Source organism: Neofelis nebulosa, chromosome 2 (genome assembly GCF_028018385.1).
Source record: "Neofelis nebulosa isolate mNeoNeb1 chromosome 2, mNeoNeb1.pri, whole genome shotgun sequence".
NCBI lineage: Eukaryota > Metazoa > Chordata > Mammalia > Carnivora > Felidae > Neofelis > Neofelis nebulosa.
Window position 1 is genome coordinate 35,520,715 of NC_080783.1, and position 17,217 is coordinate 35,537,931.

At 43.3% G+C, this 17,217-nt stretch overlaps 1 protein-coding gene across 8 annotated transcripts in view; it reads right to left on the reverse strand.

The window, feature by feature from the left end:
* The window catches only part of SPATS2L (spermatogenesis associated serine rich 2 like), a 166,517-nt gene that overhangs the window by 19,439 nt on the left and 129,861 nt on the right, over nucleotides 1-17,217 (reverse strand). For all 8 annotated transcript variants that reach the window (XM_058709901.1, XM_058709892.1, XM_058709944.1 and 5 more), the window contains one exon: nucleotides 16,601-16,736. In XM_058709901.1, the coding sequence (XP_058565884.1) occupies nucleotides 16,601-16,736 (136 nt within the window). The remainder of the gene's footprint in view (nucleotides 1-16,600; nucleotides 16,737-17,217) is intronic.

The following is a 17,217-nucleotide window of genomic DNA, read 5'->3' on the forward strand; positions in this document are numbered from 1 at the left end:
AGGGAATGCTGCTGTGGATGAAGCCCCCTGCCATCCCTGTGGAGCCTACAGTCTTTTGGGGAAAGCTGAGACGAAGGGGAGAGGACCTGCCAAATTTACTGGGGAAAAGCAAAAAGCAGACGGTCAGGGAAGAAAATGACGGCAAGAAGAAATTCCTCCACCCGAAACCAATGTCCTAATTAGAGTCTGTGGGATTTGAGGGCACACAAGGTACACATAACTAAAGGACATACATGCACCCAATACAAGAGTGGGTGTCCTTAGCCTTCCCATAGGTGGGGGAGGAGCACAGCGCGGGGAGTGCCCGGGCAGGGTCCCATGGTCCTCCCACGCATTCAGTCCTGGAACAAGGCTGAGACCCGGGAACCCTGCAGCCTGTGTGTGCGTGTTGGGAGGAGAGAATGGTGGAGGAACGGGCCTTTGCTAATTTCTTTACTAGCTACAAGATCATGGTAAATTCTTGTTGATTAAATTTGTTAACATAATTATGTGCCCAGAGGGTTTATGAGATGGACATTTTGGGTATAACACATATCCCCAGGTCTAACGCATAACAAAGCTGGATATTCATACAGTGGTTAGTTTGGGCCTTCTGGGGCCCAACAGGAGGAATGAAAGTTTTCACAATAAATTGTTAATCTGCTTAATGCCCACTTGAGGGTGTGATAAAGCTGTGAGGTTGGCATCAAACCATGCTTCCATTCCTCTGGGTATTTCAACAAAAGATTGTCCTCAAGCGTCTTAGTAATTCAAGCATTGCTACGTATGACTGCTTTCAAACCTCATGTGCAGAAAGGCAAGCCAGGAATCTCTGCTGAGTCAGGACCCTGCTCAGAACCCATGAACTGAATGCAAACCAGGATTAGGTGCCAGACTGAAGCAGCTCCCTCCAAACCTCCCTCAAGAATCTCAGTAAGATACACCTGAGGGTTTCTTTGGCTTTCACTTCCAAGGCAGCAGGATTGCGGAAGGGAAGTAGATACAGAGGGTGAAGAGGATTTCATAGTAAAGGCCAGTCTGTTCCCTAGCAGGCTGTCAGACAGTGAGGAGCCAGCATTACATCAAGCTGAGAACCAGATCGAAGGAAGGGTATGAAAGACTGTGTCTAAAAAATTCCAAATGCCCTCAGGACCTGAGGTCACATCCAGCTTCATGAGCACTTTCATCAGTGCCCTGCATGAGTCCTACTGGATCTTCTTAGAGGTCCTAGGACAGATACATACACTAGGTGCACTTGATGAGAAACACTGCAGGCAGGTAAGGACACAGGGTAGTACCAGATATGCAGGTAATCTGGAATACCAGATATGGAGGGCAGGAGGGAGGGTCTTGAGAGAAATGACATCAGAGAGTTGAAGAGTCACAGAGAAATCAAAGGCAGTGTCACAGACCACATTCCTACTGAGGAACAGAAAGGGCACATGCTTGCTTTTTAGGTATACCTGTGCAGACAAGATGTCAGCCCTGAGTTGCCTTAAAAGGAGAGCTGATCATAACTGACACATCCTTAGTGCTTACTGTGTGGCAGGCACAACAAGTAGAGCACTAACACTTTACCGGAATGACCTTGTTTAAGCTTCATGAAATCCCAAAACGTATGAGCTCTGTTCTCTTCTCACCACAGGGCCTTGGCACATGCCCTTCCCTCTTTTGGAAGACAACCCTCCTCCCCAACCCTGCCTTTCTTCACCTCATTAACTGTGAGTCTTCCTTCAGGTCTCCACTAAAATTATCACTTTTTCAGGGAAGCTCTGGGTTTAAAAAACTTCTACTTTATGGTCTTAGACATAAAGACTTGTTTAAAGACCAACTGTGGGTTCCTTGACAAGAAACTACTCAATAGTAATAATAACCAAATTATGGAAATAGCCCAGATGTCCATCGACTGATGAATGGATTAAGAGGATGTGGTGCATGCGTGTGCACACACACACACACACACACACTGGCATATTACTCAGCCATTAAAAGAATCTTAACATTTGCAGTGATGTGGAGGGAGACAGAAGATTATGCTAAGCAAAATAAGAGAAAGCTAAATACCATATGCTTTCACTCATATGTGGAATTTAAGAAACAAAACAGATGAACACAGGGGAAAGAAAAAAAAAGAGGGAAGCAAACCATAAGAGACTTTTAACTATAGAGAACAAACCGAGAGTTACTGGAGGAAAGGTGGGTGGGGGGATGGGCATTAAGAAGGGCATTTGTTGTGCTGAGCACTGGGTATTGTATGTAAGCGATGAATCACTAAATTCTACTCCTGAAAGTCGTATTACAGTATATGTTAACTAAATAGAATTTAAATAAAAACTTGAAACATAAAAAAAAGAGAAACTGCTCAATAGTGATAAATGGGAAGGAAGACAACATATTCATTTTTTTCCCGTGGGATAGCAATAATGAAACTTTTTAATTGGTATACTGTAGTGCTTGCATATAAATCATGTTTAAGCAAAAATTTATATAATTTTGTCACTGATGGAATCTAATCATTTGAGACATAAGCTTATGAATAAAAGTGCAATGATAATCACCAAACCACACAGGGTTTGGCTCAGAATCAAAACAGGTAGTTGATGATTCTGTATGCAAATTAGGGTGTTAATAAATTATTGAAATTTGTGCTTTCCCCCACTAATCATCTGGTTTTGAACATTTTTGCTTTGGAACTGTAATCCTCTGTACTTGACAGAAATACAGAACTCTTCAGCCTTTCACTGACCACTAAAAGTTCTTTAAACGGTTGGATAAAGTCCTCTGGAGGGCACCAGACTTAAGACACATTGAACATGTTTTACATAAACTGCACTCACATAAAACCTATGCTGACCTCACATGTTTCAGATGTGCCCTTTATCCTTCCAAAAACACATCTTCTCATTTTATCTAAACTGTCTGGATAGTAAAATTTTATTCTGTTGCCATAAAAAAGCTTTTATTATTAAAGCAATAAGGTGTAAGGAGGAGATTACCATGGCAAAGCCTTTATGGTTTATTATATAGTTAATCACAGAGATAAAGTGTCATTTTATAAAAATGTTTCCACTGTCTTGATTCTTTTCTGTAGAGGACTTATAATAACAATAATAAAAAGAATCAGAGAGGCACTTCAGCAAGAAGAGATTTATTATTTTCTGCTCTGTGAAAGGCTCTTCTCTAAATCTAGAGGCTAAGACACCGAGTGACGAAACGGCTTCCTTTGGAAGCTGGGTGCACCACGTTGAGTCCAGTGCTCTTCGTCAATAAAGATGCTGTGATGGGGAGGCAGCCACAGGACTGTCAGTGGCTGATAAGCTGGAGAGCAGAACCTGCTGGTGGGTACGGGGGAACGAAAGCAGGATCTCAAAGGGAATTTCAAGACATCAATCTGCAACAGCAGCCAGACTCCATGTTAAAGAGTTAAAACTAGACCACAGCTCATCGCCATGAGTTTGCCTCAGGGAGGCTGTGGTGAGAGAAACTGCCCAGACCATCTGATCCCTGACCATCTGGCTTCAGGACCTTCTTGTGGATGAAGTGCTTACCTCCTCAGCTGCCAAGCAGAACAAAGCGGGCGGAGCGGAGGGGCAGGATGAGAATCCTGCAGAAGAGCCTCCTGTCTCCCCCCCCCGACCCCCCGCACCCAGTACAGAGAACGGGAATGTGGGAACTGCTGGGGGGAAAGAAGGTGATGTTTCAGCCTTTCTGGCTTGTACCAAAGAGCATAAAGTGGGCAAATGAGTGATAAAGTCAGAAAGCCAGACTTTGTATATAAAGAATTTCTCTCTTTCACTGAAGAGAAAGAGTAATGTAAAATCACCCCCCGCCCCCACTGTGGGCTGTGCCCCTTCCTACTGCATCAGGAGTAGGAACTGTGAATGCCCAGAGGAATGCCAGCTGAGCTCCTGGCAGCCTCGTAGTGCCTGGTGGCTGCCACGTGGGCCTTCAGCTGCGGAGCTAGCGCTGATGGAAGAGGCTGCCTGTCCTGCCCGTGACTTCCCCTCTCCTGGGTCAGAGGACTGTGCCCACCAGGTGCCACCTTTATTAAACATTTAAGGTGCACTACACTGTTACCATGGGTACCATTTCCAGTCCAACTCCCCAAGTACTAGCAGGAATTCTTGGACCCAGGGTTTCAGCTCACCCATTTCTCAACTATTGCTGTTGTCAACAGAGCTTCTGTCCTGGCTTGGTAGCCACAAATGCGTGAGACTATGTGTGGCTTCCTAGGGTCAGAGGACTGGCACCTCTACCACTTACAACAGGTGCCTGCAAACAGCACCCGTGACCTTGTATGCTGCCAATTCCCTGTTCCTCCTCTGTTCTGCTTCCTGAAGGGTAGCAGAGTATGCCCCCCACCCCCAAATATGGCACTCTGATGTACTGATGATTGTGAGCTGCAGGCACTTGAAAAACAGCCGGTGCAGGGAGATGTTGTCTCTGAACTCCCCTCATCTGCTTGAAGGCGGAGCCTCCAAAGGAACTCAGTTGTCATAAATCCCCTCCTGGGGAGTTTTGCCAACCAGGTAAGATTGCTGACTCCTGTCTCAGGAGAGGAGCCTAGAAGTCAACACCACACTCAGACACACTTTGTCACAAATGATCATACCTTCCGTCTATTCTTCTAAGGGCCCACTCATCTTTTCTAAGAATCACTTACTCTCCCCTGAAAGTCCTATATCCCCCTATCCCCTTTCCCTGTTAACATGGTATTTAGTTCTGAATTCTAAGCCACCGTGGGAGCTCCTTGCTTCCTCCTGGGTATCTCCTCTGTATACATGAGGTGCACATGTTAACAAACTTGTTTGTTTTTCTCTTATTAATCTTTTATTACAGGGGTCTTGGCCGAGAACAAAAAGGGTAGAGGGAAAATTATGTTTCCTGCCCTATATCCCCATCTTGTCCCCTCTCCTGTGCCCTGGAAGCTGGTCACTGGTATAGTCACTCACCCAGTTTCTGTGACTCCTTTTCCTTCTCTTCCCACGTGATCACGTCCTCTAAAGTCTACCCCAGAAATGTCTCCCCCACCCTACTCCTCGCCCACTGTGGTCGCTTACACTCCAGGCTCAGTACTAAGTAGCTGGTTATGTTGCATTCTTTAGTTGTACAGGGACCCTGGGGTCTGTCACATTCTACTCGGTACCTTTTTACGTTTAGATTTTACAACGAGTGGCATTCTTTTTGAAGACTGGGATTCTTCTTTTCTGAATGCAGCCATGGTGACAAACTGATCTTTCTAAAGACTTCCTGAACCCCACCCTTTTATTTGGCAAACATAACAAAACCCAACATACATGTCTACAGCATGTAGAGTAAGCTGAGACAGCCCTCTGGAAAGCTGCTTAGTCATTGGGACTATCAGGGAAATAAAGCAGCGCATGGTGCCTCTGAGCATGAATCACACTTAAAATATAAAGCAGTTAAAATCCCTCTGGCTGTCAATGAATGCAGTAACTGCACTCAGTTTGCCAATCAGGTTGAACTCGTTTTAGTTCTGTTTCTTTTATCAGAGGTAATATTATCTGTTAATGTTAATATCTCTTAGTTTTGTATTTTATATTGGGATCCTACAATGATTTAAATCACAGTCAATGAATATTTCATCACACTGTGTGAGGTGCATCTGTGGAATGAGACACGTGCAGATTTTAGCATAAGGAATGACTTCTAATACTTATAAAATCCAGGGTTCCTCAAAAAGCAAATAGCTAATTGAAAAAAAAAAACACAGGGATTCTTTTTCTTCTCGGAATTTTAAAAATGATATCAGAGTTGCAAAATCCTATAAACTGTACAAATTCTGCAATACCCCACGTTCAGCTGAAAAATCTACACTCCTTATATACCTCCATTTAGAATTTTACATATGATTTCATTTAATAATATAATTTATCTTTACTAATTATTTCTTAAAAATTTTTAATGTTTATTTATGAGAGAGAGAGAGAGAGAGACAGAGGTGAGTGGTGGAGGGGAAGAGAGAGGGAGACAGAGCTGTCAGCACAGAGCCTGACGTGGGGCTTGAACTTACAAACCGTGACATCATGACCTAAGCTGCAGCTGGACACTTAACTGACTGAGCCACCCAGGCGCCCCCTTTTTATTTTTACATTTGTTTATTTTTGAGACACAGAGAGAGACAGAGCACAAGTGGGAGAGGGGCAGAGAAAGAAGGAGACACAGAATCCGAAGCAGGCTCCAGACTCTGAGCTGTCAGCACAGAACCTGATGCGGGGCTCAAACTCACAAACTGTGAGATCACAACCTGAGCCGAAGTTGGATGCTTAACCGACTGAGCCACCCAGGCACCCCTTTAATATAATTTTTTAATGTTTATTTATTTTTGAGAGAGACATAGAGTGCAGGTGGGGAGGGGCACAGAGAGAGGGAGACACAGAATCTGAAGCAGACCCCAGGCTCTGACCTGTCAGCACAGAGCCCACTGTGTGGCTTGAACTCACGAACCGTGAGATCATGACCTGAGCTGAAGTCGGAGGCTTAACCGACTGAGCCACCCAGGCACGCTACCAGGCTCACCTTTGCTAATTATTTCTTAGTTTTGTTTCTTTCCCTGGGGATCACTATTCAGGGAAAGTAACTTAACTGTATTTCAGTTTCTATAGCTGTAAAAATTATCATTTAATCCCACCCCCTTATTAAAAAAAATTATACTAACTCTGGAACAAAAAGCAAACTTTTATCTATGGATGTTAACTGTCTTATAGCACAAGGGTGCCATTTAAGGAACAGAGTTAACATTCTTCACATTTTAATTCCATTTTACATGCTCATTTAAAAAGCTGGAAAATATAGAAAGCAGGATAAAATAAAACACATTTCAAAATAAAACAAAATGAGGCAAAATATCTCTTCGTTTCATACCCAAAATAGAGTCAACCACTCAGAACACTGTTGCATTTCTTTCCAATCTGGGGGGTTGGGAGGGGAGGCATCTATGCAGAAGCCATCAGTGTTGTTGAACACAACTAAGAGGAACAGAAACTGGAAGAGACTGATGTGGCACAAGGAGTCACAGCAATGCTGGCCCACATCCAGCCCAAGGCCCCAGCCTGGCGGAGATGGCTCCTGGCCTCCCGATGGGCTCTTGCGTGAGAAGGGGACCCGGGCACCTGATGCTCTTCACCGCCCAGCACCTCCAGCCTCACATGCCAGCACCTGCCCTGGTTCTCTGGCTTCCCAAGTGGGGGTAACAAATGAAATGTTAAACTTCATATACTTTACTCTTCATTTTAGAAAGTAGATTTTCCTCATTTCTAGTATACAGATTAAACAGTGGCATACATATGTGACTTACAAATAAGTTTTCTGGTTCGAGAGGGATATGCTCATAGTTCATTTATTAATGGAACGAGACCCAGGGAATGTGCTCCTCCCAGAGAGTGCACCGGGGTCTCTCATGCTTGTGGTTCCTTGTGTTGTTTCTTCTGCATGGAATCCTCTCTCCCTTCTCAGTCTGGCAAATTCCTAGCCTTACTTCAAGTGCCAGCTCCAGCATTACCTCTGTGGTGGACCCTTTCCCTGCCAGCCAGAAACCCTACCCCATGCGTGCTTCCCAACAGTTTTCGCCACACTGCATCACACAGCTTGCTTCTGTACACTCTCATTAGACTTTGGACCTTTTTTGTAAAGACATCATCTTCTATCCCTCAGTATTACCAGCAGTGTTTCTTCAAGTGTGGTCCTGAGACCAGGTACACTGGCACCCACTGCACTCATTAGGTGCAGATGCCTGGGCTCCACCTGCACCCACAGAAGCAGAGCCGCTAGGAATGGGGCCCAGGTGCCCCCTGTGCATTCCAAAGTTTGAGAAACACCAGCTCGCGACACATTCATCTCCCTACTGGATGGGTGAATGAAGAAAGGGGAAGAGAAAGCAGAGAGAAGGCAGGGCAAGGTGTGAAAGGGGGAACGAGGGTTGATCTGGTGGCCATTCAGAATCAGGGGTCAAAAGGCTTTTGCCTTACTTCTGTCTTCATCAAGCAATGAACAGTAAAAACTTGTGTTGAGATATCCATATCTCATAGCTGGGATCCACTGCATGCTAAACAGAAAAGTAGAGAAGGACAACTTCTTCCCATTGTCTTGGTACAGAGAGAAATAAATGTACTAAATGCTTATCTGGAAGGGAAGAGAACCAACCTATACGGGTCAGGCTACAGATTTACCAGAATAATCTGAGAAATGCATACATTGTACATGAATCTTGTACACGAATCTTCATAAAACCTCTAGATAGTGACAGTAGTACCCCATTTTGTAGCTGAGTAGAAGTTAAGAAACTCAACCACCTTCAGGGTTAGAATATGTGGAGATGAGATTAAAACGCTATTTTAACTCTATACTCCATGCCTCCTAATTACGTGGTTAATAAGCCTTGGAAAATGTGACTTTTGTTATAATATGGCTTACTAAGAACCAAAAGTTTACAGTCACTGAAAGAACAATGTAACTGACATATAAGCAATTCTGTTACAGGACTTCAGGCACAGCCTGTTCTGTGATTTCTTGCTGTCCTAGGTGACAAATTGCCCAGAATGATTCCTTAGTCTCACCCTCAGAGATTATAGTCTTACTCTATATCCGTGTAATAAACAGAAATAAGTTCTAAGATCCATTCTGAAGTTGTGATCTAGGATATCCCACTTTGAAAACTATACTGTATTTTATATTTATACTAATATTATATGAACAAATTTGTCTTATTTTCCTAGTGAAAATAGATGATACTGTAGAGTGAAACACACACACACACACACACACACACACACACACACACACACACACACAACACATACTTCCCATATGGGATTGTACAGGGAGAACAATTTGCTTAATTCCTTTTTCAATTTCTATTCTGTGGTGAAAACTAACCTCGTATTCGGGAGCATGTTTCCAGGTGGGTATGATTCGTAGCCTTCCTTTGCTGAAAAGATTCAGAAACCTTTTCAGATTTCAAGCTGAAATCGCAATCAACGTCTTGTCCTCCAGCTCTTATTGTGGGTCTGTTATTTCACAGAGAAGGCTGCAGTGAAAGGGAAGCTGACCTCCACTGCCGAGTGTGTGACGAACATAACGAATGGAGGTAATCACACACGCAGCTCAGAAAGGCTATCAATACAGGGTGCTATTTATGCTGGTTTCCTGGGGACCATCCCCAACTGAAAAGGCCAGTCCGGTACTTTTTTTTAATTTATCAACCTGCTCTTCCTTCATGTCGACTGATTCACTCAGTCCTTGCAGTGGCCCTGGGGAAACATCTAATGCAGAGGAAAACCTCGGGGAGGAGAGAAAATAGGAAAAAAGAAGCTTTCACCTCCAAAGAGTGAGCTACACCTATTTAGAATGACACATATTCACAAACGAGGCAAGATTTGAAATACAGTGTACCACAGGGACTTGCCTTAGTCACAAAGTCACAAGAACCTTGAGTTTCTCCGTGGTTTATGGTATTTACCCTTTTCACAATTTCAGAATGGATGCCGGAGCTTATTTCTGTTTATTGGACTGGTGCAGAGTAAGGAAAAGGAGTCATTCTGGGCAATTTGTCAGCTAGGACAGCAACAAAAACCACACATATGGCTCTCCTGAGGCATAAATATATTTATTAGCCTCTTCCATCATTGCCTCTTGATATCCTTTGCAGGTGTATGTTTATCTCCATACTGTGAGTTCTTTTAATATGCTGGCATAACCTCGAATATTGGGTGTGGGGAGGAGGAACAGGCTTGTTTAATTTCCGTTGTATAGTTCTTTGTACAAGTCGCAAGCAGGTGGGCACTTAGAAAAATCATCTGATGAGAAGGAAAGAGATTAGTCAGAAAATCTTTGTTGGTACGGGTTTTGATCAATGGGAAGATTATATTTATTTCCAAAGCAGAAAGGACATAGAGACTTTTTTTTATTAAATTTCTTTAAAAAACCATAAAAAATACAACGCAGACTCCTGACTTTGTCTTCATTACACGTCTAAGGAGTTGGCAAAATCTAGCAATCGTTTAACACATTGCTGGTATTTTAACAGGGAAGCAAAGTCTGTAAATCATTACATCACAATGGCTGAAAAGGTTCCCAACGTCAGCTCTCCTACAGGGAATCCTATTACAAACATCCCCTGTTGAATGGCCTGGAGAAAAGGACAACACGCTCTTCCAGAACTCTTGAGCTCCGCGGTGCAAGAGGAATGCGTACCACTTCAGCCATGGTTTTCCCCTTATCCACGCTTACGTCAATATCTTCCGTGTGACTGAACTCAAAAACCAAGTCTGCTTGTTGTCACAGCATCTGTTCTGTGGTACAGTTCTGATTCTAGAACCTGCCTCACCTAATACATATTTTTCCTCCCCTCACCCATCGAGGTAGACGTAGCGCCGGCCGCAACTTCCATGATTCTCCTAATTAAACAGTCACCAAGTGTTTGCTCAACCACAACTGCACCATAAGGCACAAAGAGACCTGTTTTCATTCAGCTTAAATAGCTCAAGGGCTGGCACACTTGAGGATGTCACTGGCATTACAGTAGCTGGACACAGGCCACGTATGCCCAGGAGCACCAAGTCAGAGAAAAATAATAATCCTTTAAACAGACACTTAATGAAACAATTCCCTCCTGTATTTATCTTCACGTACCTCAGATCTTCATCCTAATCCTCGGCTCCCCCACCCCCCACCCTGCGGTACTGGTTTTATTGGAAAATGAGAAAAAGACTCAGGTAGAGACAGAATGGCTAATGAAAGGGACTGCCTGTTGTTAGCTGCAACCTTTGGTTCTTAATTTTTCCATTCTCTCCTAAGGACTGAGTTGAATTCTCTAATGCAAAATAGACAAAAAGCAAAGCCCTCAATTTTCTACACTTCAACATAATTGTTTTTTCTGGTCTTAAGGAAACAAAAATGTAATTTAACCTGTAAAATGTATAGTTAGAAAGCTTACATTTAAAATTTCCTTGAAAAGAAGAGGACACTATGGTTATGTTTTTTTGGGTATGGAAATGACTGGAAAGGAAATTTCCTCTCTCAGGTTTCCAGCAGTGGGTTAGGAGGGCAACTGGGAGAGGGGCAGATAGATACTCAGAAGTGCAGCAAAGGGGAGGAACCCCGGTCCCTCCTTCAAGGAGCCACAGCAGGGCCTGTAGAAGGACTGATGGACTGTTCCTCTCACTCTCCTCTTGCCTGGGCTTTCCCAGTGTTATTGATGTCTTGGGACAGATAATTCTTTGTTATGGGTGCTGGGAGGGGAGGGCTGTTCTGTGCATTGTAGGATATTTAGGGGTATCCAGATGCCAGTAGCACTCCCTTCCTGCAGTTGTGACAGCCAAAATGATTTCCAGACGTGCCAACGGTCTCCTGGGGGGCAAACGCATCCAGCTGAGAATAGTGCACTAGCCCCAGATGTACCACTCCCTCTGTATGACTCTCAGCCAGTGGTTTTCAACCACAGAGGCACAGAAGAATCACCCGCAGTTCTTTAAAAAAAACAGCAACAGCCTATTCCGGAGTCCCCGTCAGACCAGTGGCATCCACATCTCTGGTGGTGGCACCTGGGCGAAGGGTGACCACAGTGCTCTCAGAGCTTTTAATTATAGTGTACACACATATACTTCGGTATGGAGAGAAGTAAATATTAATTTACAAGCATGATCTTTTAGTCAATGCTCGGTTATTCACAAAGAGAACGTCCTGGGGAAACCAGGCTCTTAGCATTAAATGGGAAGCCAGGTATTGACCAAAAATCAGCTAAAAGTTTGGGGAATGTGGTGGGGGGGAGGTTTGGTGGGGAGAACCAGCCCAGGACTGCTGGAGAAATAGCAGGAGGAAAGAATCCTGCTATGTGTAAACCTTCAAGGGAAGAAAATTGGTCTTATTTGGACTCAAACTGAAGCAGTTCCAAGGTGGTATGTGCCAAGATTTTTACATTATTCGGGCACCCAAGGAGCAGCAAACTGGGGGTATGTGGCACATTGTTGCATTGCTTGTTCTTAAAGTCTCCACTGGCAATTTCCCCTTCGGGAGCCCTTGGAAAAAGGACATGACGTTTCAAATGTCACAGTGATGCTATCTGGTCCACATGCGGGGCCGCCCAGCTGACCACCCTTTGGTCTATGTGTGGTCTTGCATGGCTAACAGCGAAGCCTCCACAGCAGATGAGAAGCCCCCTTTGTGGAGTGGAATTTGAGGGATGCCGGAAGCAGACACACTTAATCTCAGAATGGCTTTTTCTTCAGGCTGAAATTCTCACTTTTATAGGGTTATTCTTTCGGCTGATGGAGAAGAGTCTCAAGAGACTCTGGTTAACACTTGCAGGCATAAAAATATGTCACTGTGGGAAGGAGGACCCATGGTCATCAAAAGGATGAGCTTATCAGTGACACAACAGTGAGTTTCAACCGTTAATATGGAAAAAAGGAACGCGATACGGGGACCCCATTACAAGTTCATCTGGTAGCCAGTGGTGTGGGGAGGAACCCCCGGCCTGTGAGGAGCTGCAGGAGGTCCACCTGTCTTTGCTGGGAGGGAGGACACTCACAGTGGAGAGAAAGCAGGCGAAGAAAGAGGAAGGCAAGGGCTGGGGGGCCAGGGCTGGAACTGGCCTACTCCAAATTCTGCTTAAGTACGACTTGGCGCCACTTCAGGAAAAAATAAACATGAGGTGTAAGAACACTGTACAGGAATCATGCTTTGATTTCCCTTTCCTGTATGGAAGCAAAGCAGCCTAAAAATATTGTCTCTTCCAGCCTCCATTCCCTATGGCCCTGTTACCCCATCCCCAGCACACGTTCTACCCTCTGGCTCATCACCATCTTCCATTTCCTTTTAGGAGTGCTTTTAATTAGATGTTAAATTGACAATAGCACCTAGCAATTTTTACAGCTCTATTCTGGAATACTTTCTCCCCTGGCATATGGCACAGCTATCAAGTATTATTCTCCTGCCTTGATGTTTTTTGAAGTTAATGTTTATTGTTCATTTTAAGCCTTCACCATCAACTTGGACATGCACACACACAAATTTGTGATGAGAAACTAGACTAGTTTGCACACAAACCAATTAAATCTGGCAGCTATGATTCCAAAGGACGAATATTTTCCAGTTGTGGTAGGGGGCCAATCATATAGAAAGGAAACCAGCTGTTTCATGTTAGTTCCTGATGTGACTTTTCATAGACACTCATGTTGCAAAATTTATTTTCTGTTAAGACAGTGTGGGATCACCGTGTCATCTTTGCTGCCCTCTCAAATCCCCGATTCTTTCTGGGAAAAGAGAATGATCCACATAATGGTCATTTAGCCCTATGTAACTTTGTCCTGGCCAAATGCCCACTTTGATATTATAATTTAGCTACTTAATGGTTTTCTTCAATAACTGCACTGAAAAAAGTATTCTTCACAGCCAGACTGGGAAGGACAAGCATTTGGTTCATCTCATTCTGATGTGTGCCCGCTGGGTACTGAGCACGTGCAAGCAGGTACTTTTTCCCAGCCCCCCAAAATCACCATTCCCATGAATCCCAGCAGGCTTTGGGGAATCTGATCAGGCAGGATTCATCTCCTGAAGCTGGGCAGCAAAGCGAATGTTCAGAATTTCTTACCTGAGAGTTTCTTTTTATTTCTAAACTACACACAATGCCTGCTGAATGCTTCGGTGAGAGCACCGGATGGCCCGGAGTAAGGACAGAAGGACCACAAGTGCGATGTCGCTGCGTACCAGGTTGAGTTAACATCTGTCCCTGAACCAGCATTCATTTTGGAACTCTCTGCAAGACTTGTCCCACATTTTCCAAATCTGGATGTGCCTTACAATGTGATCCTGAGGTTTACATGTGAACAGCACTGCATTCGCAAGTCTCTCTAATGCCTGGGGTCCATGATTTCACCACCAATAGGAAAGCTGCATTTTTTAAAACATGTAAGCTGCCTTCTTCAATTCTGTGATCCGCTTTTTTTTTTTTTAAGAGTGCCAAAATCCCTAAAATTCATCCCTTTTTCCCCCTCAGAAAACAAAAGGGAGTTATTCAAGTAAATCACCATGTTGGCTGGGCTGCAGGCTAACTTGGAACAGAGGTAAAGTTTTTCCATTTGGTAGAAATGTATGTTAATGGCCTATTAAAAAGAATTACTTTTGTTTTATTTTTAAGTTAATATATATGTAATTATTTGGGGATCATTTTATTAAAGGTTAGATAACAAAACAAGTGCTGCTGTTTACTAATTTTGTAGCAACAGCATGTAAAAAAATGGTTAATCTATATTTGTTCGTCTTCAGTTTGGAGGAAATGTGCCATTTGTTAAGAGGTGACTTTTAAGCAGCAGTACTGCTTGGTAGAGCTCATTCAGGAGTGATCTTTACCCATCAGTTTAAAACAAAATGTGAATTACAAGCAGAGAAAAGATACACAACTTCTCTGGGTGCTGACTTTCCTGGCCCCACACTTTCAGATCTCGAGGAGTGAAACAGTCAAAGAGTCTGTTATAAATCTCGAGATGTCTCGTGACCCATGTGGTATTCATTTTACTAAGGAAATAAAAAAAAGTACTCAGAGCAGCTGGAGGAGAGAGGTAATTTGAGGTCACTGCTACACTTTGTCAATTAGTGTGAGTCACTCAGATGGAAGGTATCATACAGAGGCCTCAGAGGAAGAGTTTACTCTAAAATGCCACACAAAAGAGTAAGACAGAGTGGTCTTCTCTGAATAGTTAACTAATGCCTCCAGAGACTAGCAAACTACGACCCCCACAAGCCAAATCTGGCCCACTGCCTTTCGTGCCGTAACAGTAGAGCTGAGTAGTTGCACAGAGACTTTGCAGACTGTAAAGCTTACTAGCTGGCCCTTTATAGATAAAGTTTGCTGACTCTGGCTCTAGAAAACAGGCCTGGAAGTTGAGTGCGCTTATGTATATTAGGGTAATTTAAGGATAGATTTAAAAAAGTCATAGAACTGTAAAATTTAAAAAACCAACCATCATGATAACACCTTTCATTTGTATAGCATCTTTATGTTCTCTAAGTACTTTCAAACATAATCTTGGAGTTTACTTGGAACAATTACTTGGTTTATTGTCTGATCAAACAGAGAAGAGTTCCACTAAGGTCGAGATGACGTGACTGGGTGGAGGGTAAGTGATTCCTCACTGAATGATAACCGAAGGAGATGGTTTTCTTTCAAGTTTCTGGTATCTTATGCACATGGGGATCTTATACATAGCAGATGGTTTAAAATTCAAGAATTTTAGATTGTGTTAAGCGTAATCCTTGGTTTTACACAACTATAATCTGCTAAAAAGCACATCTATGTCAAAGAAAGGACTTGGAAAGGAAAACCATGCAGAAGATGTGACCAAATTCTAGAATCATGGGAGGCCAATGAGATAGAGAGAACACATGTGAGCCTGGGCACTGCAGACATGTTTTTCTGTTTTTAGCACCCTGATTTTCCTCTGGGGAACTCTCCAGTGATTTTCAACTCTCAGTTCATGGGGTTCAGGTGGGGCTCACCCCACCACTAACTCTGTGGTAGGCACAGGACCCAGCCTAGCTAGTGGGAAGACCCTGTCCCTCTTGCCACAGTGACTAGTTTAGGGACAGAAGATTGACCCAACCTACCCAGTGCAAATTAGCCCTTGGATTTCTGTTGGAACACTAGAGACAAAGCTCTCTCTCAGATCACAGGAACTAAGGATTATGTAAGGTTGGAGCTGCTTGGGGGTCATCTTTGCTACCACATGGAGAGATCATACCTAAGAATCAAGCCAAGGATAAGCAGAACCAGGAGACTGTAGGAGACACTGAGAGAGGAAAGGAGAGTGAGAAGGGGAAAGGGAGAAAGGTAGAGAGAAACTGAATTCTCATAACATAATTTGGGCTTAGAACCAAATTCGCCTAAAAGAATCTTGTGGATTTCTCATGTACATCAGCCAAACAATTCTCCTTTGTCATTAACTAGTGTGACTTGGGTTTCCATCACTTGAAACTGAAAAAGTCTTGACTGATACACTAAGAAGTTTTTCCACTTATAATAACTTAACCTTTACCAGGAGATATTTCATTGCAGCTGTGGACATGAGCAAACATACATGGCTCAAAGAGATGCCTTCTTTCAGCGTCAGTTGCAGAGCAGGGCAGGGCAGGACCAAAGCCACACCAGAGTACCATTTCTTAATTCCAGCCTTCAAGATACCTCAGAATGGGATTCTATCACTCAGCTTGCCTAAGATGTTTCTGAGTTTTGTTAAGGGAGTCTTTCTTATTTTATAATGATAAAGCTGGAAAATATTTGTTCTCAGTATCACTCATGATATTAGCCTCCCAGGGATTTGTCAAAAATATCGTTTGTTGAGGTTGTGTTCTACATCATTCATATACTTTGGGGCCAACTTCAGACTCCAATGAATTATGTGTATCAGGTTTCTTTTTATTCAAACACTTTCCCTTCATTTTTATTCCCAAGATATATGCCTCTGCCTATAGGACTTAAAAAAAATTCACTGAGGAGTTGTTCTGTGATGTTTATGCATTAAATAAACAATGTTTTCCATCAGATGCTTTTACCTGTAGGAACAGCTCAAGTGCCACAAGTTTATAGTTTCTAAGTCGAATTACTTACCAGTTGTGTAATTCAGCGAAGGCAGCTTTGATCTTCTTCACCGAACTATCCACTTCTTCCTTGATCATGACACGATATCTAGTTAGAGACACAGTGCAGCGTTGCAAATCCTTCACCGATTTCTCAATGTTTGGGCCTACAAGTAATGTCATGAAAAAAATGTTAAATTGAACACTTTATCTTTTTACTTGTGAGCTAAATAGCAACAGTGACAAAAGCAGCTAACTCACCCCACCCCCTAATAAGAGATTTATCTTTTGTTTCTCAATGAAAAAAAAAAGTTCTGTCAAGAAGATGTTTATATGTTTATAACCCAGAGTTTTAAAAATCCACAGTGGGGATATGTATGGCCCCTGAGACTGCTGTGATTTTACCAGTGGGTTCTGTGGGTGGGCCATTCTGGGCATACGTGTCTCCTCTGTGCTTTGGAAAGAGGTTCTGATCATCATGTTCTATCACGAACTGCAGTTTCTTAGAATCTGATATGTCTAAAGACCATTTGTGCTGCTGGCTCTCACCACTCTGTGTGGTTAGAAGCCAGCAGGGCTTTTGGATGAGGAAAATGACATGGAGATTGGGAGAGGTACAAATGAGCTAGAGAGAGGACGGAGCATTGG